At 40.8% G+C, this 24,259-nt stretch overlaps 1 protein-coding gene across 2 annotated transcripts in view; it reads right to left on the reverse strand.

The window, feature by feature from the left end:
• Nucleotides 1-7,126: 7,126 nt before the first annotated feature.
• Nucleotides 7,127-24,259, reverse strand: part of LOC144949218 (leucine-rich repeat and immunoglobulin-like domain-containing nogo receptor-interacting protein 1) — a 198,473-nt gene continuing 181,340 nt past the window's right edge. For both annotated transcript variants that reach the window (XM_078879108.1, XM_078879117.1), the window contains 2 exons: nt 20,549-21,772; nt 7,127-7,771 (listed from right to left, as the gene is read on the reverse strand). In XM_078879108.1, the coding sequence (XP_078735234.1) occupies nt 7,127-7,771; nt 20,549-21,772 (1,869 nt within the window). The remainder of the gene's footprint in view (nt 7,772-20,548; nt 21,773-24,259) is intronic.

Here is a 24,259-nt window from a genome sequence, read left to right on the forward strand (position 1 = left end):
TAGTGTAATAGCGCCGGCTGGTGGACAGTAGTGGTAACTGTGGTGGACAGATAGTACACACGCTGGTGAGGGCGTGCATGGGGTGTAGGCAGAGGGAGGATCACGGAGGACCCCATCTGGAGGCCCCTAGAACCTGGTGGCATGAAAGGATGCAAGAGCGCGGGATCGAGGCTGCCGGTTCTGGGAATGGACTTATCTCGTCGCCGTCGTCACTAAACGTCTTCGCTAGATATTGCATTACGAAGGATAGTAGTTGGCTATTTCAGTCAGCACCGGCAGTGTTAGACGGCTAGTGTAATGTACAGGCTAGGCTGAGCTATTGTGGAGAGTGTGCGGACGAGACCGTGAAAGTTGTTAATAAAGAAAGTGCCTCCTAGAAACTCTGTCTCTGAATCGTTGACACTACACAAATATGCTCTGATAAATAATATATGCATTGTTTTTTTAAACTGATTGACCTACACTAGAGGCAGCTTTCTTTAGGGCCTAATCTCACCAGTGTCAGACCAGAGAACGCCAAAAGGCGAACAGCACAAAGACAAAGCACTATCAGAGCATTTATAGCTCAGGGTGAGCAGCTACAAAATTGGACATTTTTTCCAGTATCAAAGTATGAAAAAATAAGAATAGGTTTTACCATTTCTGGCAATAAAAAGCTGTTAAGATGTTCAAACACCAAGTAGAAACCTTTTGCAAGGAATCATGTCTGTATTAACTACACGTACTTGTGGTGAACATGCAAACAAACTGATTGACTTACACCAGAGACAGCCTTCTTTAGGACCTAGTCTCACCAGTGTTAGACCAGAGAACGTCAAAAGGTGAACAGCACAAACACAAGGTTCGTGTATCGGTGTCTTTATTAGACAGCACCAACACTAGGCCCCGTGTCTTGCTTAACTCTTGAAGCTCCCACTATCCCCCGAATGTCCCCTCCCCTTTTATCTATTTTGAGCCCCTTCTCTAGAAACTTCTCTCACTGTGCTCCTTTCAGCCAATCCCCGTCTTCTCTCAACGGTTCTCAACCGTCGCCTCAACGCTCAACCTTTGCTTCTCGCCTTTTTCAGTTTGAACCTCTCCTCCAATCCTTTCAAACCTTGCCTCCCAACCGATCACTCTGGAGGCCTCTTGCACCAATAGGAGGCCTTGGTCTACTTCCTGGTAGTCTGTTTGGCTGCAAGTTTGCTTCGGTGAGTGATCTAGAATTACGATAATTACACTATTATCTGCAAGTCCCTGATCCTAGTATCCATGTTTATACATGGATAACTTACCTGGATTTGTTTTTGTTGTTGACCTGAGTACAGCACATTGAACAATATACGCAATTGTAGAATTTTTATAAGTCCAGTTAAATATTAGGTGTGTTATAACTCCAAATCCATAACGAAGTTAATCAAATTAAGCATCGTAAAGGTATGAAATAACTTAGTGGTGGTCAAGACCACTATCAAGTTGCTTGCCAAAGTAAAAAAAAATAATTAATGACATTTGCATTCATAACGTTAATCATTTTAAAAACGAAATATAATGAAAATTGATGACATACATATCCTTACTTCAGCCACAGACCAGCTGAAGCACACGCAGAAGCACATGCAGCAATGACATCATGACGGTAATATTGCATGGGGGTTGTCTTCCAGGCAGTGATGTAATGAGAGTAATGACTATTTCCTAGCACCATTGTGCCAACAGCATTGACATTTATATTTCCTTGGAAATATTTGCTTTTACGTCCCTTTGAATTGTACTACAATTGCAGCCTGCTGGACTTAATAACAAATTGTTCAAGTATATAGAGGTAGTCCTCTACTTACGATGGAGATGCGTTACGACGACCCCATCGTAAGTAAAAAAATATCGTAAGTCGAAGATGGCCTAGCCTACCCAATAGTCTTAGCAAAACATTGCAATTTACAGTACCATACTGTATAAACTATATACTGTATAAACTATATACTGTATGTATTTATGTATGTTTTATCGTATGCTGCTGCGTTTGCCTGCCACGCGAAATTTAAAATATTTGACAATTTTGTCGTATCGCTATCGCCATCGTAAGATCGAAATAGTCGGACCATCGTAACTCGGGGACTATCTGTAAATGTGTCGTTAAACCTGTCACCACCCACCCGACACAGGCAATTAGTAAGGTTTGTCACGTAAACAGAACATGCCAATTCGTTACTAGTACAGCACACCGGTGTGTTGGAGAGCAAAGCCAATTTACAATTTGAGTACGTTTCGCAAGTAATTACAACTAGCTTCATCAGGCGACAGCCAGATTTGGGGAGAAATCCTGTTTCGTTCCTTAAATAGAGGGGTAGATGTGATAACATTTGTGTGCTCTTCTTGCTCAAAGTGGGGGGAGGGGGGGGAAGGTGTCACGTGGCATCATGTGACACCATTTTTGTGAGCCCAAACAATATATCTGATCTGAAAAACCCAAAAAGATCTGACTTGTTACTGAGAAATCTGAAAACCGAAATATTAAGATCTATAACTCATGCCAAGCACATTTGCAGAGCATGCTAGTTGGCTTATACAAGTAAAATGAAAGATGAACATTGAAATATTGACAAGGAGTGGGACAGACGCAACACTTAAAAATGTTCATCAAATTCCCATTATCTGAATTTACCCATGGATTTAGGATGTTTCCACAGGCACATCCCATTGTCTGTTTTCACGGATACATATATTTACTTCTCTTCGCTCCCTGTGGAGCATAAGGCCGCAACAAGCCCACGACATTCTGGACGGTCTTTAGCAGCTTTTTCTGCTTCGCCCCAAGAAAGACCCATGGTCTTTAGTTGTATTCTATTAAGGTGTGTTATTGCTTCAAACGGTTGGTGTGGATGCTTAATTGATAATACGATAACGAAATGAGGATGTTCATAATGTGAATAATTGCTTCTACTGCGGATGCTGCTACTTGTCAATTATTTATCCAGGTAAACATTGTTAAATCTAAAGACTCTTTTGAATGAATGATTTTAAACGTGGTGTATCTGGAGAAAAGTCAAGTACCTGTATATGAGGAAATAACTCACGTACTCATTTTACTTTATTGCTATTTTCTCCCCATCTGAACACCGAATAGGTGCTTGCTAACAACACTTGCCCCAACAGTCTGTTAGGCTATACGGGGGATCTTGCACTGTGGTTCTTCATGTATGGTACGTGTTACAGATTTTTATTATTTCTTTAAAAATAATAATTTGCATTTCTCGTGTTAAAAAAGTTGTTTAAGAGTGGAACGTTTTGGGGCTGAAATGTAGCTCAGCTTTTAACATGAGAGTTGATGGGTAAACGATGATCGTTTCACGAGTTTTTACTTACCGAGCAATTTTCGCAATAAACGTACATCACTCATTAAGCGAGACACGCTTGTACTCCTAGGGCATGGCACTTCTCTACATCGGTTTCTCGAAAATTTGTTGATGACATTTATTCAACATCTCTTCAGTACCAGGATCCCTGCCTTTCAATATTTGAGTTTTTTTTACTTTGTTATGACCACTTCTAAGTTATTTATTCTACAACTCTTCAGTTTGTTCCTATTTAGATAATGATCCCATGTTTTAGCATGATTTTAAAATTATTTTTCCGAGACTTGTTATTTTCTTCCTTTAAAAGAGAAACTGGCTGAACCACCACTCGTAAACCTCCAGGACATCCTCCTCAAAACAATCTGCACATCAGCTACTCTGAAACCATTCTAACCCTTAATTAATATAAATCCTCTTTACAAAAGGGATTTTCACTGGAGAGGGGACTGGGTTGCTAAGAGCACTGAACTGGCACCGCTGAGATCCTGGGTTCAAAGCCAAGCAGCTTCCTGTGATTAAATTGGGAACTCGGGTGTCGTGAGTTGATGGTCTCAGCCCAGTCACCAATGACTGCACAAAACACCAAATCCCATTAAATTTAGTTCTGCACTTAATTTTTCTAAATTCCAGCTTTCAGAATGATAATATAGGTTTGACTGTCACGTGACAAACCTCATTCATAAAAACACAACACATTTGTCAATAAACCTGCATTATAAATTTATACAATAGGCGAGATTTTGGGAACTGGCACCTTCTTCATAGTAGATAGAGGCCACAGAGATAGCGTTAATACGGGTTGGAGTAGGTTTGACCAAACACCGTCCTCATGACCCACCACTTTACATCTTTCCGCGTTTACCAATGTACTCCCATTCAAATTAACTTGTCCAACGCTGCACGCGTCAGATGATGATTAAATACGTCCCACGTGACGTGCTAAGCAATTAACGCTGTCTACGTTAATGTAGACGACTCAAATTAAGATTGAGATATCAGTATGCCTGTGTGTACACATGTTTCAGGTGACGCAGACAGCGTTAATTGCTTAGCGCATCACTGGGGACATGTTAACAATCACTGAGCGTGCAGTATGGAATGGTTAATATGTATTTGAATGATTGGAGTTTGGGAAACACTGGGTTGGGGTGCACTTAACATCACGTTTTGGGCCGTTAGGCCTGTGCTAAGAAACTGTGTAAAACTGTCGAAAAGGTGTTGCTTCATGGGGAAAACATAGATCAGATATTGAAATATACGAAGGCATCTATCAAGTGAAAGTCTAATGACAATAATTTATCTGTGGTCCTAAAAGGAAACTAAAACGAGATGATGCTTTAATGGTTATAACATTATCTAATTTCTGATAAAGACAGCAGATTGGCACAAAAGGGGGCACGGCGATGTTGAATAATCCTTGCCAGGACCTTTTTTCATTCCACTGAGGGAAATGTCCCAGTATTTGTTATGATCTGTACAGTCACCCCTCTGAAAGAAGGGGGCCACCAGGGCATTATTCCAATCCTGCGAACCTGTTTTGTGGTCCAGACATTTGTGATTGTCATATAGAGCAGTCTGCATATTGACCCCACCCTTCCTCAGCAGTTCGCTTGGGAGTTTATCCTGGTCTCAGACTCTGGATCGCCCCTCGTACTTCCTCAATAGATGGCACCTCATCTAGCCACTCACAAGGGGTGACTACTTCCAATATTTGAGGCACTTCAGTCCAGCAGGGTCGTTCCCAATTTGCCCCATGGTGTTATCTGAGCTGAGGGATTTTTCCTCCCCAAAAACCTCACAGAAATGATTTTCAAATATACAGACCTGTTCCTGGGGGTTGGAGATCATATCGCCATTTTCCCCTTAAGGATGGTGATAGGTGTGGCACTATAAGTGTCTTTGTTTATGGAATAAAAGAGCGATTTGTGATTGCGGGCTACCATGGTAGATTCCAACTCATCAGCAACCTGTGACCGCCACGCATTCTTGCAGTGACACACGGCTCTCCGAACCTCCGAGTGAAGGCTGCGGTAAGCCTCCTCATTCTCCGATGTGGGATGTTGTAGACGGTGGAAGTGGGCCTGTTGCTTTCTCTCAGCAAGAGTCTCTGTGGAGGTTTGGACTGTGTACCAAATGCAGCCATTGCAGCTGCATGAGCCACAGTCCTGAACCTCATCCATTACCCAGGCACACATAGACAACAAATACAAAGACCCCCCGTATAGCCTTAACAAACGGTTGGGGCAAGTGTTGTTAACGAGCATCTTTGAAGGCCGGCATGGCACACGAGGGGGTGGGTGGCCAACAACGCCCGGCCGTCTTTATCTCCGAGTGGCGATGTTTCCACACTTGCATCAGGTACTCATTTGAGGCTGAGTCGACCTAGGGGAGGCCTAGGACCGGTTCAGATAATCGTTACTGGTGTTGGTCTTGAGCTGCAATCGAACTGAGGTCGCCGGGTTCGTAGCGCAGCTCGCTAACCGTTGCACTACCACAAGCACACACACAGACGTCAACATAGATCAAATAGACAGATACATGGACATTGAAATTAACACAGTAGACAAAGAAATAAAAATACGAAATAGACGTACGAACAGATGCCACCCTAACAATTACCAATTAAACATATACACACAAAACACACACACATCTTCCCGTTCTTAGTTAATTGGCCCAGCCAGGTACTCCGCACGAGTATTTGAACCAGAGCCTCACGCATCTGCGGTTCTTATTGAGTCATGACAGACGTCGGGCACACATAGTGATCGAGCGGAGAGCGACATGCAATTTTCTAAATTCTACATGTTCATGCCAGCACCAAGTCGGCTTGTAATAGCATATCACTGGAGAAAGAGGTGCGTGTTCTACACACATGATCATCTTCATCATCAGCCATGAACAGTCCACTTAACAATGAGGGGCCCACATGTTTTGTTTCTGTATGCCGGGAAGATCAAGCAAGGTCAAAATTAGACTGAAAAAAGCATCATGCCAATCAGTCAATGGCCTTCCTTCAGAGCAGAAAGGGCACAGAGAATGAGACTGGCTTAGAATTGGATAATCATTTTTAATGTTTTTAGGATTTTTTTTACCATTACAGAACAGAATGGGTATTTGGGTGATTAGTTCCAGTGTACACTCTGGTGGAATGTTCTGTGTAACATGATTTTTTTTAAAATCAACATCTTCACAATGATTACAATGGTTACGACAGTTAGAACAACTTAACTATTAATTTTGGTTTATATTTATTTTATTATCATCTTTTACAGTGCGATAAACAATCTTATAATGTTAATGTCATTTTTAATTGTTAGAAAATGTAAAAATGAATACAATTGCAATTGTAATGCTGATGAGAATGTAACACGATGTCAAAAATCCACAACACAGCCTAATGTAAATAGTTGAAATATTAAAATAATACCATCAGGATATATATTCTTTTATAATTTGTTTATCTAATTTTTAAGAGAAACAATATACTTTTCAATGTAAAATTGAAATTAGTACCTTTGTGTAACAACTTTTTAGTCACTTCAAGATAACAAGTTTATTAAACAAATTCATAAATTCCACATATTGAGTACCATTTTAGTTAAACCTGTAAGCAATGAGGCTCATATACAGCAGTTGAATAGAGTTAATAATTAAATCCCAAGAGGAAGCTTGCATCCAAAAAGTCTCTTCATCAAAGAAGTTCAATGCATTTAAATCTTGAAACAGTATCAATTTGAAACATTTAGTGGCTTGCAAGCTGTCATTTTTAATAGGCGAAAACGATAGGATCACAGCATCCGCATGTTAATCTTCGTTGGAGTCTTTGGTTGGCTGACAGTTGCAGCACTCGAGTGTCTGGGTGCAACATCAATGTAGATTGCTGTGTGCCGGTAGCGACCCTTGCCCTTGCTCCAGATACAGAGCAGGAAAAGGCAAAGCAGCACCACACCCAGAAAGGAGCAGCAGCCCATCACTATAGCCATCACCACAATTTTAACATCGAATACCAACTTTTGGTAGGTGAACAATGTGCCATTGCGAGAGTAGCTGGAATAGTTCAATTGCTGTGGGTCGCTACCATTGGAAAGTGGGCCGGCATCGTGTTCAATCTTGCGCACAAAAAGTGTGACAGTGTAGCTATCAGTGCCACCCGCATTTGTAGCTACACATGTGTAGGTGCCTCCATCCTGTGTCTGTGCATAGCGCACCTCGATAGAACCATCGGCTGTGACGAGCAAGCGACCCACACTTCTGCTCAGCAAAACTTTGCGCTGTGGAGTAACCCAGTGGATGCGTGGCGTAGGGTCACCCTCTGCCTGACATGGGAAGCGTACTGAGTGCCCTTCCATGACAATGTAATGCTCGGGCTCCTTCTCACGAATGCGCGCTCGCTGGCATGTGAAATGATTTGGCAGCAAAATTTCTGGAAAATCCTGCCGAGAAAAGAGAAATGTATATGAACAAAATCCATGGTTAGGTTATATACAAATACAGTACATTGTAAATCAATGATCTTCAATCTACAATGAATTAAATTCACTGATTTATGCATGAAGCAATACAAAATAACTTAGCAGATGTTTTGAATATTTTTATTTTATTTTTAAACTCAATTAGCATGGCTGCATATGTACGGCGCAAACGAAGTTCACCATACATTTAAAATATATTGTAACTCATGTTTGTAATACTGCTGTTATAAAACATTCTGGTATTTCTTTACACCATAAGCAGTGTGAATCACAAGCAGCGCGGTGATGTGCCAACCATTGTTATCTGACCTTGGAATGATTCACCCCCCCTCACCACAAAACCCAGGGATTATTGCAATTCAAAACAAATAATTATTCGTACATCAATGTAAATTTTAGTGCTGTTCGTGGCTGCAGGAACAAAGTGAAACCTATTACATACTGCTCTATGTCAACCCATTGCGAGATGAAGGCCTCCTCATGCCATGTTGGGTTGTGGTCATTGTGAGTTGGAGAAGATACAACATATGTGATTTTAAAAGTATTTTATACAAGTGATTTCGTGCATTACTGTGACCTTATGATTCAACATTAATTTATGGAACAATGCACTATTCCACTACTGACAGTATACATTGTGATTACTCCTGTCATCTAAGGCCGAATGTCCAATACTCCACATAAATCGATCCTATAAAATTATATGATCTATGAGTGAAGTATTCCTATTGTTCGTGTTATTCTATAGATAATAAGAGTCACTCAAGGGTAGTGAAAAATGTATACTGCAGTAGTCCCTCGGCTAACGGTTTTTCGGTTAACATTTTGCCTCCTCCATGGTTTCGACTAACGTGAATTTTTGATTAATGGTGTGTTTACGTTATGCATGCTGGCACCAATTTTGGCCAATCCGAACGCCCATAAGTGGGCTGAGCATGCCCAAAGCCAATCAGCGACGCCCTTTTATGAGAGTTTAGATTTCGACTGGCTATGTTTACATTGTTTTCTCTTTTGGCAGTGGAAACAGCTCTCTTACAGGCTCAGTGATTTTTACTTGTTTTTCAACTTATGAGTGAATTCGATTAACAGTTATTTCAGTTTCATGGAACGGTTTAAAAACGTTAACCGAGGGACTACTGTATTCATATTTGATCTCTCCATGACGCACCCGGAATTCTATTCCAGAAGCACAAAATTCCTCCTTTGCATGAACTAGAGAAGTCATCTATAAGTGGTGGCAAATTAGCCCTATTAACTCCATTTATCTACAGATAATTGTACAAATAATTTTGACTTAAAACTTTCGTGACTGCAGGAATTCATATTCTATGGTTCTTTCAGTAAAGTCACGTGGATAGAAAAAAAGAGTAATAAAAATAAAGTGAATACAAATATCACGACGTTTTGATCACAACACAAGCGGTCATTAGGCAAAGGTGATGACGACCGCTTGTGTTGCGATCGAAACGTCGTGATATTTTTATTCACTTTATTTTTATTATTATTTTTCCTATCTACGTGACTTTACCGAAAGAAACATATAATATGTACAAATAATGTATGTGGATAAAGACGGATAATCAGACCTACCAATAACGCCGTCTACATCAATCTTGTTTCACGTAAGTGAATTACTGTATATTGTATATAAATCGCATACTATTTATTCAGTTGTATGCTCAGCACTCAAGGCAGCCGACACTCCCCATCTCCATGTTCAAATAATAACATGGAAATGTAAGAGAAAAAAAAAACATGCCACAATAATGTTTCATACAATGTCTCTGCATCCGAGCAAAGTCAGATTGACTCACACTCTGTAGATGTTTCCTGCATTGTGTTGGCATATCAACATTTTTCTAGAAACATAAATTGAGACGAAAGCAAAACCTTGAGCAACAAAAATGGATAAACACATGTATTAATAATGTAAAGTATATAAATATTTAAAATATATGAAGAAATTTGAGAGCACAGAACTATATCATGGGAGAACGATAAATAATAGCTGTTTTTAAAAACTGTTTTTGGCATGAACTAGCAACCAACAGCAGTTTTTTTTGTCACTTTCATACTAATAACAGGTTATCAGATTCCCATCTCACCAATAATTTATCAGGCTGTGCCATTACTGGCACCCGCACCTCCGATTTCCCGCACCTCTGATTAACACGGTTGGCTACGAACAGTGCGAAGGAAGTTAAACACACATACTAGCAAGGCTGGTAAAGTTAGAGTGGCCAGGGTGATATGTAGGTGTGCCGAGAGGAATTTGCATGTTCAACATATTTCAATTTGTGCTATCACTCAATGTGGGTGTTTGTTAATTACCGGAAGTTTTGACCTGCAGGGAATTTACACCAGAGGATCACAGCAGCATACAGGTAAGTGGCACAAGCAACAAATGTGGGCCTCAGGGACACAGCCAACCTCCCAGCTACTCTCACCCACCCTACTCCCTCTCTGCCCTCTCCTCACAGTGAGCTCCCGCTGTGTTACCACCCGTTATGACTGTTGTGAAGGCAGGCCTAGTTTGTTTTTAATAGTGTGGTACCTGGGTGTGGGTTCCCCTCTGCAAGCTCGACGTTGCAGAGCAATGTATTACACTTATAAGTGCATAGATGCAGATATGAACCTTGCAGCCTTGGCCAATCACGTGTGGGGTGAGCTCAGGCATCATCTTACTGCATAACACAAGTGTGGGGTCCACCCCTCGCAGATGATTGGCTGCCAAGTAATACTCAACAGGGGCACCAGCGTTATCCTCCAGTTATGAACACAGAAGAGAATCCAGTAGTAAGCACCGGCTGTTATCCATAGCTGGGTACTAACTTTGTGTGATTTCCCAGCAGAGAAGGAATGTATGGCCAACATCCATTGTGTTAAAAAAAGCAGATTAAAGCCATTTGTTAAGTAATTTGTATTACCAATGGATTACCTAAGACATTCACATTTGAAAATGATCTGCAGCATGAAGTGATTTTATTCATGCTGCAGAATATTTGCAAATTATAGTGAAAAGATTATTTGTGCAATAAATGTTGTTCAAATTAATATTTACTCATGCTAAATTACTACATAACTGCACAAGTAATATGGTTGTTCTCACATATATTTTTAAAAGCTAGTTTTATTTTGATTTATCCATTTATATACGATGTAACTTTGCTGACGTCGCAACTCTCCCAACCATACACGCTTGTGCATACAATTACATCTCTCAAAGTCATACTAAAGGGGAGAGAGTATTTTCAGGCATGGGAGCTGCAGCAGAGGAAGAACCACCATTCAGTGTTGTCGAAGTTGACTAGGGGTTTTCACTTAAGGCCTAGGCTGTTAGAGCAGGGAACATGTGAATGTAAAAGGTTGGCAGGAGCAATGATGAAGACAAGGAGTAAAATGTTGAACAATATTTGGCAATGAGTCGGTCATATGAGAGGTCTGCTGATTTGATGATGATGACATCACTGATGACGTGTCTCATGTTCCTCCCACATGGTTGCAGATCCGATTTGGTTGCATGATATTGCACGACCTTAAGGTGGTTTGAAATGTTTTTTCCCCAAAATATTTACAATAATTCACTTTTAGATTCCACAAGCCCCAAGACAGGCTAAAAAGCATGACTCCCAGTCTCCCACCAACTCGCATATCTTCCCCAATTGTCCCAGTCATAACAGGTCACTAAAACTGGGTAATAAATCTGTGTAAATAATGACAGCCTACCTAGACTATTTGTGTTGTGTAAATAATAACACTTCCAGTGTGTCCTGCCGTGTGTGTGGGCTGATCGACATGTTCCATCCAGTCGTATGAGGCCAACAAGTCCATGGAATGTTTTAGGAAGATCATTCAACTAAGTTAATATCTAATGTCGTGTTAAAAGGTGTAAAGAGGATCAGATAATGATGAATAGCAAATACAATTTCACGTAGAGTTGGGCAGCAATATTACAATTTAGAATGAGGCCAAAACAGGGAGAGATTCGAGTTGTGTTTCAGATGAGACAAGGCTTCAAAGAAGTTCAACATAAATACATATCAGTTTAACACGTGCATACATACATATAAAATGAGATTAAGGTTCTTTGTTGGATGAGATGAGGGTTCCATATTGTAATGGCTTCTCTCTATAAAATAAAACTTCATTTGGGGGTCCTCTCGACCCTTGGTATATATAATACATGTGTAGTGGGTTCGAATTAGGTGCACACACACACACAGCTTGGAGGCAACACTATTTATTTATTAAACGGTAAGTAATATAACACTGTACATGAGGTGGTGACCACCTTCCTCAACTCACTAGCACTCTGGAACACGACACAGACTGGACCAGGCAGCCAATGGGCTGCCTGGTCCAGAACGACGACCTGGGACTTGAGGACCGATGATATCATCTTCACTTCGGAGTTCAACAGCCCCGCTCTGCGTTCACATCACGCTTATATCTGCTCTGGCGTGGCCGGCTCTGCCCAGGCCACGCCTCCCTTTCCAGGCCACGCCTCCCTTCCCCCACCTCACGGGAGGTCTGGGTCCCTCCACCACGTGACCCCCCAGGCACCCCCTTGGGGCCCCCCAACCCTCGTACGGGCCGACACAGTAGTGACGTCCTATGTCACTACACATGTTTTGCCTCGCAGCATTCACGTGTCCCCCCAGTAATGTCTTCCCAATTCCAGCCCTTCAGGTATCTACGTATTTTATGAAGTTGTTTCAAGGCAATAACTTCAATATTTTTTGGAAGTTGAAATGGATCTCCCATTTTCACTATAAGAAACAGTGAAGAAATTATAAATATGCCATTACAGTATTTAGGCTTTGGTTTGTGAGACTTTGGATATTTACAATGATGTATGTGAACTATTTATATACATGAGGTAATATAATAATGGGTATGTAGTTATTTAATGTCACTTTTATCAGCATTTTTGAAATGAGGATTGTCTTGAGTAATACTTTTATAAGTGAAATATTGAATTGATTTTGTCAACATGAAGTGCTTTTTTGATGGTTGCCACAGTTATACCATACTATACTATCAAGCGTAGATTTAACTTGAAGTCACCCATCTGGTATTCCTCATCTGAGAAATGATCTGATGCCTAGGATACATTATTTTCTGATAGAGATCTCCGTACAATTGTTCCAATCATTTAGAGATTCTTTATCTGTCATGGGTTAAAGTTCCATCTTGTTCTCCAATGGCTACCTTTTGTGAATTGCCTATTGTCAAACCTATTTCTGCTTTATTGCTCACTTCCATTGCTTGTTATGACATCTGCAATTTTCTGTTGTGTTCTATGATTTTCATCATTCTCTTCCTGATTGTTTAGAGTTCTGTGTGTTCAATAATTTTGTTTAGCATCTCCTTTTTATACCTATTCTTTAAATCAACATATCTATTGTGGTTGCTGATTTTTTTTATCCATGTTTGCTTATTTACCTCACCCTCTATATTCAATAAACTATACAATACTAAGTTAAAATGGGGACATTAATTACATACATTTCCTTCTCTAGGCATTAAAACCTCAACACAATTTCAGTGTATATTTCTACATGCTGCCTTCAATCCATAACGTATACTTTATACGATATATTCCCTTTAAATAATTTTTGTGCGACCTCTTTTCACATTAATTAATTTGAGTGGTTTTAATATCGATTGCCTTTTTTATTGTAAAGTACATCTAGATAATGTATACACCTGTAAAGGTGTTTCTATAGGTTGCTCTCTGAGGCCTGTGAATTGTGCATCACAAATATTATTATAATCATGAGTTGTATCCCTCCAACAGACATTTTATTGTTTCGTAAAATAGTTGTACATTCTTTTAGTTTTGCTCATTTAAGTTCAAAGTAGCCTTTGTACAGTACTTCAATCATTCCCTGTAATTCATTTTCATTAGTTTTCAAAACGACGAGGCAACCTCAGCATCTGAGAGGGCTAATCATTTCTCCATTTATGTTCAAGCTATCATTTCTCCAATCAAAAAAATCTAATCCTGCTGTGAATAATGTCTGGCTCTACTTCAGGGGCACAATTCATGACCCTAGTGGATTTCCTGGCGAGCGATAGACAGTTCCGTCACTGGGTATTACCCATGAAAGCTAAGCTTTGCAATTGCAGCGCGTGGTGGCTCACTCTGCTAGCTTGTAGAATGGGTGTGATGTTAGCCTGCTCACAATTTTCTCGTTAATCATAGCTTATAGGCAGGGAAAGGGGGAATCTGTCATAGCTATGGGCTGGAGCTAACAATCAGGTTTATATCTGTCTCACACCACTACAGCACAGTTATCATGACATAGTGTTGCCCATTCTATTGGCCCCAGACATGATAATAATGCTCACAACTCCCGACAGCTCTTTTTAAGTTCAATGTTAAATGAAGCCCTCCTCATCATGTTGGTTATGGGGGCTGTCGACCAAACGCTTCCACACCAATCAGTACGGGTTGGTGAAGGGGAGGGCTGGTAGGATTGGTTCAGTTGTCACTCGTCACTGATATTATCCGTGACCAGGAGATCGAATCTAAATTGGTAGGTTCATAGTTCAGTCAGGAAATTTGCCAATAAATCAGTAAAACGATTAACTAATCATTCAATTAAACAATCAAGCAATGTTCTAGCAATCAGTAAACCAATGAAGCAATCAATCAGTCAAGCGAGCAATTGAGCAACAATTGATCCTTATGGCGGTACCCCAGGGTGCCAAATAATACAAAATGGCCGATGCAATTAAATATTTTATTTCTGGGATACTTTTTTCCAGGGGTGTACTTAACTCCGCGACTGGGGTACCAATCAATCCGTGCTACTCTGCGATGTCGAAACGCAGCGAGGACGATTGCGCTGAAACCATGAATGCTCGTATGCACCACAGTGCATCGTGTACAGCTCGTCGAGATGAGTCGATTGCTGCATCGCCGACCATCAACAGACTAAAAATTACTGCATCACAGACATTATGCGAGAGCCGGGATACTATGTTACCCCGGGGTACCGCCATAAGGTTCAATTGAAGATAGTAGTCAATCTGTCAAGCAATATTACTCCAGGTGAGACAATGAGCCTGTCAATGCATTACTCACCCGTCATCATTGGTATATTAAGCCATATAAATGGGTGCATTGGTGAGCATTCTGTGCCATGAACGTAGTTACCGCAATTCAATTTCTGGCCACTGATGACGATTATTCAGGAAAGCTACATAGTGTTTTTTATCTGCAGAAACAAAACACTGGGGCTCCAAGAGTAATCCCATGCAAATGAGTTCTGCAAATGAGAGTTGACATACCCACTTGTTGTACTATCATTGCCTGGCCATCTTACAATCCATAGGGATTGGGAGTTACGCACATTTGTATGAGCCACCTTCCTATGACTTCAAACCACTGTATTCAAAGCATGGACCACTGCCAAATGTTTCCACTTTTTTTGTTGCTACTGCTGTTCATAATGCTGCTCTTGCTGCTGGGAGAGTGTGTTTATGTGAATGTAAATATGGCTGTGAGTGAATATATATATGCTAAATGGTCAATGGCTTTGCCCGCTTTTCTTTTGGCTTCAACATCAAAAGTTAAAAAAGTTACCAAAAAGTAGTTTTCACGATTGAAATATCTGCAGTATGCACCATTGAAAATTTAGAGATATTCATTTTCATTGACTAATATTTAAAAACAGAACATGCAAAAAAAATTCTAGTTGACTAATTTTATCACTTTGAGAACATAATTCGAATTTTCATCAGTAACTTAGCCAGTCAGTCAGAATTGTTCATATTACAATGTATGTAATGTTGTATATGTATGTGTTAAAATATATATGCATATATCTAGTATATATGAGTTTCCTTCCCAGCCACGGCTAACATGGATAACATCAGTGGCTAATATCTGAAATGGTCCTGAGCCTCCACCAGACCAACTCAGCCTTAAATCAGTACCTTTTGTGGTGTGCAAACATTCGCAATTTAGAGACAAAGACGGATGAGGCGTGGTTGCTGGTCAAACCACCCCCAAGTGTGCCGTGTCAGCCTTCATAGGTGCCTGCTAACAGCACTTGCGATAACGTTATGTTAAGACTATACGGGGATCTTTGTTTTTGTGGTTGTGTGTGTATATCTGTATCTATGTGTATGTATGTGTAAACTTTGTATGTGTAAACTTTGTATGTATAGTCTATGTCTGTGCATGTGTGGGTATGTACATGTATGTGAGGAGTGATAGTGTAGCGGTTATCACGCTGCGCTACGGACCTGGCGAACCGAGTTCGATTCACGCTCGCGGCCAACACCAGTGACGATTATCTGAACTGGTCCTGAGCCTCCCCTAGGTCGACTCAGTCTAAAATTAGTAACTGGTATGGTGTGTAAACATCGCCACTGGGGAGACAAAGGCAACCGGGCCTGGTGCTGGCCACCCACCCCCTCGCGTGCCGTGTTGGCTTTTATAGGTGCTCGCTAACAGCACTTGCCCCAAGTCTGTTAAGGGTTTGTCTTTGTATATGTATGGGCTGTTATTGTTGGTTGTAGAGGCTCCTGCATGGACCACAGGACATGTTTTGCAGGATTTGAAGGATGCCCTGATGACCCACCTTTATAAGAAGAGGGACTGTAGTGATTTTAATAACTACTGGGGCATCTCCATCGTCAACATCCTGGGAAAGATAATTATCGAATGATTATTTTATATTGCCTTGCCAGGCATGCTGACAAGAACCTTGCGGATGTACAGTATGGTTTCAGGCAGTGACGGTCCTACACAGATGCCATATTCTCTGCCTGTCTCTACCAGCGAAGATGTAGGGATTCCCAAGGGAATATATGCCTCTACTTCATTAACTTAGCCAAGGCCTATTATACTATAAATAAGGCAGAGCTTTCGAATATATGTTATGCTTTTAGAGTCCCTGATCCGCTGCTCATGATCACTCAGGAATTTAATTCTTGGGTGTAAAAACAATGTCAGTGCAATTAGCCGACAGGCATTTTATCTGTCTACTCCACTATTTAACATCTTCTTTTAAACGCTGTAGTTCGATATGCTTTCCATGGCACCTACGAGTAAAATTTCCATCTCGCAAGGTTGAATATACTTGGGTGAGGTCAAAAGATGGCTCGATATTAGTCAACCATGTTATGTATGCTATAACCTGTTAACTAATACTCATTCTGGGAATTGGAGATTTTGCTGTTGAACCTGGGGCTTGCCACAAAGAGACAGGGTCTTACTTTCAGCCTCACCTAAACACCTGCCCAGGTACTCTATATCATCAAACATCATTCCACCCTCTCAATATACATTGTGAGTAATGGAGTGATTCTTGACAGAGTTGTGGACTTCCTGTATCTGGACAGTGATAATCTTCGGACACTGATTTGGCGGCAGAGGTTTCACCCAAAATAGAGTGGCATTATATTTTCCTCGGTTGAATATCACTCTGTTGAAGCTGCCTAATCTGTCACTCAACATGAAGCCCCCCATCTTCTCAGCAACAATCATAACCTCTCTTCTCTAGGCTTCTGAGGTGTGGTCCTCTTTACTGGAAAATCTATTCTGGCTTGAAACGTTAAAGCTCACTTGCCTTTGATCCATCGTGGGTTTAACTTGTAGTCGATGATTGATTTAGGGAATTAGTTCCATAGTGCAGGACGTTGGCTCAGTTTCTTCATGAGTGGTATTTAATTATTGTATGTCAAAAAACAGAAAGTCGTACAAGATGATGTCAAGGTAATATTGAAACATATAATGAATGGGGTTATGAACATAGCTCAAATCACAGAGTGAGATTAATGTATATTAAGAAGTTAGAATAAAAAATAGTTGGCAGAATGGAAGATGATGGCAGAAAGTTGAACCAAGAACTAAATTATTCAAAAAGACTTGTTTATGGAACGACGAAGAGCTATTCACATACTGTACCCAGAAGATATATGTAATTAGTGCCTTGACTGTTTTATAATACATAAATTATAATCAAAACCAAAATGTGGCAGGAGGTATGATAGGACAATGAATTAAAGGCAAATATAAAATTGCAAAAATGTGCAAATAATTAGATAAAATAAGTTGATAAATTCACAGCTAGATTGGAAATAGAACTTCATCATTAGAAGCTCATACAAGGCGGAGAGCACTGTACATGCAATGTGGTCACATGACATGCACACAAGGAATGATGGGAGTTGTGCCTTCCTACTCTCTGTGCATACACCTTAGAGTTGTTAAATGTAACATATCTTATGATAAGTTTTATAACCATAAAAGAGCAATTGATAAGGTAATTGATAAAAAAATATATAACTTGGCATTCAAACAGGGTACAGTACTAAATAAATAGACCAGATGAATAACCTGTCTAATATATGTATACAAATTAGATACTCTGTGATGTGAATTTACAGAGCTGTCATTAGTTGTCATCATGCATACAAACTATATGATCAGGTGTTGAAAGCCAGGTTGTGACATATTATCAATCCTTAATTTCTGTAATGCAAGTTTGGTTTGCATAGGTAAAGGGGACTATAGATGCAATTGACATTTTGAGAACCATTCTTGATTTAAGATGATGTATTGAAAAACAATGTGTCTTTATATTTGTACATATTGTCAACTGTGCACAAAGGCAAACTTATTGAAGTCAGCTCTTCACATTCAAATATGCTGACATCAATTATGAAGACCACAAAAAGTAAAATATGAACTGTAATTGAAGTCAACAAAATAGCTTTACATCACCAGCATTGCTGGTAATGTACACGGACGACATTGAATTAAATGATGGAGTTCCATGACACCATACCCATACAAATATGGTGCTGATTGTAGATAACAAAAACTCAGTGAACACTATTAATGATGTTTTAAATGATTAAATCCCTTTGTGACTTTATAAAAGTGTATTTCTCTTTTGTTTTCAATTGTGGTTATTGTTGCCAAGGAAGACTCATTACAGCAGACTTATTACAGCTAATGACAAAGCCCTCACGCCATAATTAATATAATTCCAGCCATATGGATACATCTTTTAAAAAGGGCAGGTAAAAGAATGCCTTTTTTCTATCAATAACATTGCTTACGTAACTTTACCACAATTTTTACTTTTGTGGCACAATTAAAGTATAAATTTAACGAAAATATTTTTTGACTTTAAACTTTTGTGATTGCAGGAATTCATATTCTTGGTTCTTTAGCTAAAGTCACGTAGATAGAAGATAAAATAAAAAATAAAATTACAATAAAAGCAAAAAACCCACGACGTTTCGATCGCAACACAAGCGGTCTTCATCAGGCGGAGAGAAAAGAGGGCAAGCCTCCAAATGCAACTGCTTATAAGGGCACATCTTGACTTAAAGCTTTCGTGACTGCAGGAATTCATATTCTCTTTTTTCACCTGAAGACGATTGCTTGTGTTGCGATCGAAACGTCGTGATATTTTTTTTTCTATCTACGTGGCTTTACCGAAAGACCCAAAGAATATGCGTACAGTATAAGGGTTTCCAACGTGAGTGGGTGGGGGATGAGAGTTGGGGGGAGGAGAGCTTATGCAGCATAAACAGCATGGGCGGGGCAGCCAGTCATCTGGTCGAACACCAATCAGTTTCAAGGACAATGCACCAATTATCAGAGTATTGTTTTTTGTTTGCATTTGACTGGAAGTATTGTGGTTAATGTAAACATGATTCCTTGCAAAAGGTGTCAGTTTTGTTGCCAGAAAAAAGGGGAAACCCCTATTAGTATATTTTGGTACTGGCAAAGGAGGTCCCATGATGATATATTTTTTTTACTTTACGAAGTAAGGCCCACTGAGCGATATAGCTCTTTTTCAGAAGCGACCTGGCCACAAATGGATAGCTCAACGAAGTGGCTTATGTGGAAATGTATAGCAGGTAAATACTCTAAACGCATGTTTCTAAATGTGGGGGGGAAAACCGGAGGACCTGGATAAAAATCCACGTGACCACGAGGAGAACTTACAAATTCCATAAGAACATGCAAACTCCATCAGGGTTGGGTTCGAACCCACGACCTCCTGTATACCATGTGAGGGAGACAACATCTCGCCACCATGGGTACCTAGCATTAGCTTCAGTGGACAGCGATTCCTGACACTCAAAAAGAGACAGCAACACTTTTGCAGATGTCCTCAACATTCATGAGCCGTTATAAGGTGCTTGCTGCATTTATAAATCCTGTCTAAATGGCAGCTGAAAGACTTGAACGAACGAAACCTTTGTCTCTCCAGTGGCAATGTTTACACACCGCACGAGGTACTCGTTTGAGGCTGAGTCGACCTAGGGGAGGCCCCGGACCGGTTCAGATAATCGTGGCCGGTGTTGGCCGTGAGCGGGAATTGAACCCGGGTCGCCGGGTTCGTAGCGCAAGCGTAGCGCTAACCGGAACACTCTACCCGGTGACACAAACATTTTAAATAGAATGTGAGGAGACTATGACTTGTCATAATGTCATATCCACTGCTGGACGAGGGCCTTCTCAACGCATCTAGGCCATATTTCACCACACTCGTCGGTGTGGGTTGAAGGTGGGAGAAAAAAAAACTTGAGGGCATAGAAGTACAGTACAACAATATATTTTGGTGCACTTACCTTTGCTCATGATCTGTACCAGGAACATTTTATTTAACGGGTATGGTTTGACTTGTGGGTGAAGAAGTGCACCTCATCACCAATGCATATAAGAGGTGTGTCTCAGTGGGCTCTGCTGCATTATACCTTCAGCTCCTGCCCATGCACGTAGTCAGGGGTAGCGCAGATCGGCTGATGTCCGTCAAAATTGAGGCGACGTCGCCGGCGAAGGATCCACAACAGGCGGCAGTCACAGGCCAACGGGTTTCCATCCAGACGAAGCACATCCAGGTTTCCTAGAGCCTGAAAAACGTTCTCTTCCAGCGTCGTGAGAAGATTTCCAGATGTGTTCAGGACGCGTAAGTGCAGAAGCCCACTGAATGCCTGCGGCTCGATGGCTAACAGCTGTGCATTGCTGACATGCAGCTCAGTGAGCCGCACAAGGTCAGAGAGTGCATGTGCTTCAATGACACCTAAAGGGTTATGAGAGAGGTTCAGGTAGCGTAGATATACAAGATGGTGCATGGCAGCATGCGGAAATGTAGTCAGGTTGCAGTGGGTGACAGAGAGTGATGTCAGGTTTAGGCCATAGAGGCTCTTGGGAGGCAGACGGCTCAAGTAGGGCCAGTGGTCGATTTCTAAAACCTTCAGCCGTACAAGACGTTTAAAGGAATAAGGTGGGATGGAATGAATATTCATGTATTTGAGTCTCAGCACTTTCAACCGATGCAAATGCATGAGAGAATCTCTGGGTACCACAGTTAAATTATATTTCTCCAATGTCAGTTGTTCCAAACTGTATAGCCCACTAAATGCATGTTGTGAGATGTAGACCACATCGTTCTCAGCCATCATCAGCCAACGCAGGTTGTGCAAATTGTGAAACATGTAGTCGAGTAGAATAACTATTTTGTTCTCGCTAATGTCCAGTTGTGTCAGGTTTTGCAGTCCAGAAAACACACCCATGGAGATGAGCTTGAGGCGGTTGCTTTGCAGATGAATAGTGTGCAGATGGTGCAGGTTGTTGAACGCGCCTGGCTCAATATTAGAGATTACATTCTCATGGAGATCTAACTCCTGCAGTTGTGGGTAGCCTGAAAAATCTCCATAATTGATGCACTTCAGACGATTTTTGCTGAGATCCAATACCCTTGTATCTATGGGTATTCCATCCGGGATGGTAAGAAGTCGCTTGCGATGACAAACAACCGACCAGTTGGGAGAGGGCAAGCACTCACAGCGCGAGGGGCAGCACTCTGCAGCACCCCATATTGCTGTTAGCATTGCCACCATGAGAAGGGAAACCTGGCAGGGGCATGAGAGTGAGGAGCGTATGGAGAAGGGTCTTCTTTCCACCATTTCACCTTCTTTCTAAAATGAAAACAGCCATAAGAAATAACGAATAAGCAGAATACACAATGCAACGATATTCTGCAATGCATCCACATACAGGAAGCAAACATACAGGCATATAGATTAAGCTTTGTATTTAATTCGCATACATGTTAAGGAGGATAATTTAAAAGACCTAGAAACATCAATGGCAATTTTAAGCAAACAACACACAGCTGAAAGAGCACCCAACAAGGAAATACAAAGATCCCCTGCTAGTACCACACATATGGAGATGGTGGGTAGAACACTCTGCAGGACCACTTTTATCTCGCCAGGGCTGACGTTTACATACTGAAAGAGGTAATCATTTACGTGAATAAATCCGTTTTCCCAACATTCTTAAGCCTGTTATTTGCCAATCACATTGTTACGTATATCAGTTGCATTACTTTACACAGAGACGTATATTAATACAATGCGCACTTACAATTTACGAGTTAGATGTTATTTAGGCAATTTGGTTAAAAAACCCCAATATATTTAAACAATCTATTACACAGAATATGGGACTTGTAAGTAAACACAGTTCAAAAGAGTGCAACATGGGACTTGATATTGGACAGCCTCCGTCTGTGAGTCTTCAAAAAGAGCTTCTTAGCCCAGTGGGGGCTTGACTCGGGATATAAGAGATGCCAGCGGAGGGAGCTGGTTCCCTTCTCAATGTGACACCAGAAATTGCCACGCCCTGCGAATGCGCGAGATTAAGCGCTGTCATCTTGAGAGCGAAACACTCAATGTTTTAATCTCTTGCTGATTGAATCGTATTTAAGAGGCTCTGATTTGTGGACATTTGTGAGTTATACAGTAAGTCAAGTGGTCAATATATGTTGGCCGACATTCAAAACAATACAATTTTGATATTACAGCATCTAAATGTGTTCTGCATCCTCAAGATGTAATAAACATGAAACATTAATTGAAAATTATCATCACAACATAAACAAAACAAATCTTGCTGCAAACAGAAACCAGCTGTTTAAATCGCATTTATATGCAAACTGTGGGGAGACATTTATTTATCATCATGCTCTAAACATGAAACATATGGAACAAGATATTTAAACAATGGAGCACTAATCCAATGGAGGTATCAGGGTTGAGTTATGTTTGAGAAGAATAAAGATGTGATTAACATTTGCATACAAATTTGGTGGGACTAGCAGCTCATGGCTGTTTTTGCGAGCAGTTCACACCAACATCCAAGTTGCCACCTTCACATGCAACTGGCAAAAACCAACCCGTGCTGTTGTAGCATGACTGCTAAAGGGTGCATGGGTGGCATTATCTATGGGTATGCCGACGGGAGTTTGCATGCCTAAAATAATCACTGGCTCATTGTTTCCACGTGCATGCCAGTCTTACCAGTTCCGAGCTGGTCAGAAGTTACAGTCAGGGGGGACCGGTGGGGTATAGGAGAGTGGTGCATGCACCGTGGGAAACACACGTGGTGTTCCACACACATAGCCACTCTCACATCTGGCTGCCCAATTGCTGCTAACCCTGCTTCTACCCCCCACGAGACACCTCACTATGTGATGTTGCCACGACTGATGGCTGCTGTAGGAGCTGCCAGAGTGCAATTTCAATGGCACTGGCAGTGAGGGTGCCAAGGAAGAGTTGCCAATGCAAACATAGCTACTTGAAGCTTCTCAGTCACCACCAATCACGCGGGGTTGGCCCTGACATTGTCATGTTGCCGGGGGTGTATGCAGGTTCCACTTACCACATTTAATTGTCTGGTAGTTAACATGCGGAATTGTTGTTTATGTTACCGACAGCTATGGATTAAGGATGTGAATCTGCTGGTCTGCAGAGACTGGTAAACATGACCAGGATATCTCTTTTTTAGCAGGATGCACTCTAAGTGTTCAAGAGATATTTGTATTTCATACATTTGTTTCTAAATTAAATGATCTCAATAGAACCATGGTTTACTCAAATTATAATCTAAAAAGCGTCTGGTCTGTTGTCCAATTCATAGAAATGAATTGACTCTTTCTCTTCTTATTGGCATGGTGGCAAATAAAATGTATGTTGTTGGTGAGGATAACATCTCACATTTGTTAAATTGGGTGTAGACTTTTTTCTACGAGGAATTTGCCTTATCTTGCATCCCCCATGAACACAAGCATGATTTTTATTCTAAGACATTCAGTCATTTTAAGCATTGAGTAAGCTTTTACTTCCTTAAAAATGAAATTGACTTCCATGTTCAACCAGTGAAATATATTTTCAACATCTAATTACTACACATGCAGATTACGTGTAGCACATGCACGTGCCTCATAGATTCTGTGAAATCAAAATAATTTGCACATTTCATAATCATGGAGATTAAATAAAATCGGAAAGGGTTAACGTTACATTTCAATATGTATTGATCAGATATTCCTATAAACACGTTTTACAGATATACCGTACTGCACTTGCATATATACTATGTTCTTGCTTGCCATGTGGACG

The sequence above is a fragment of the Lampetra fluviatilis genome, chromosome 3 (genome assembly GCF_964198595.1).
Source record: "Lampetra fluviatilis chromosome 3, kcLamFluv1.1, whole genome shotgun sequence".
In the NCBI taxonomy this organism is placed as follows: domain Eukaryota; kingdom Metazoa; phylum Chordata; class Hyperoartia; order Petromyzontiformes; family Petromyzontidae; genus Lampetra; species Lampetra fluviatilis.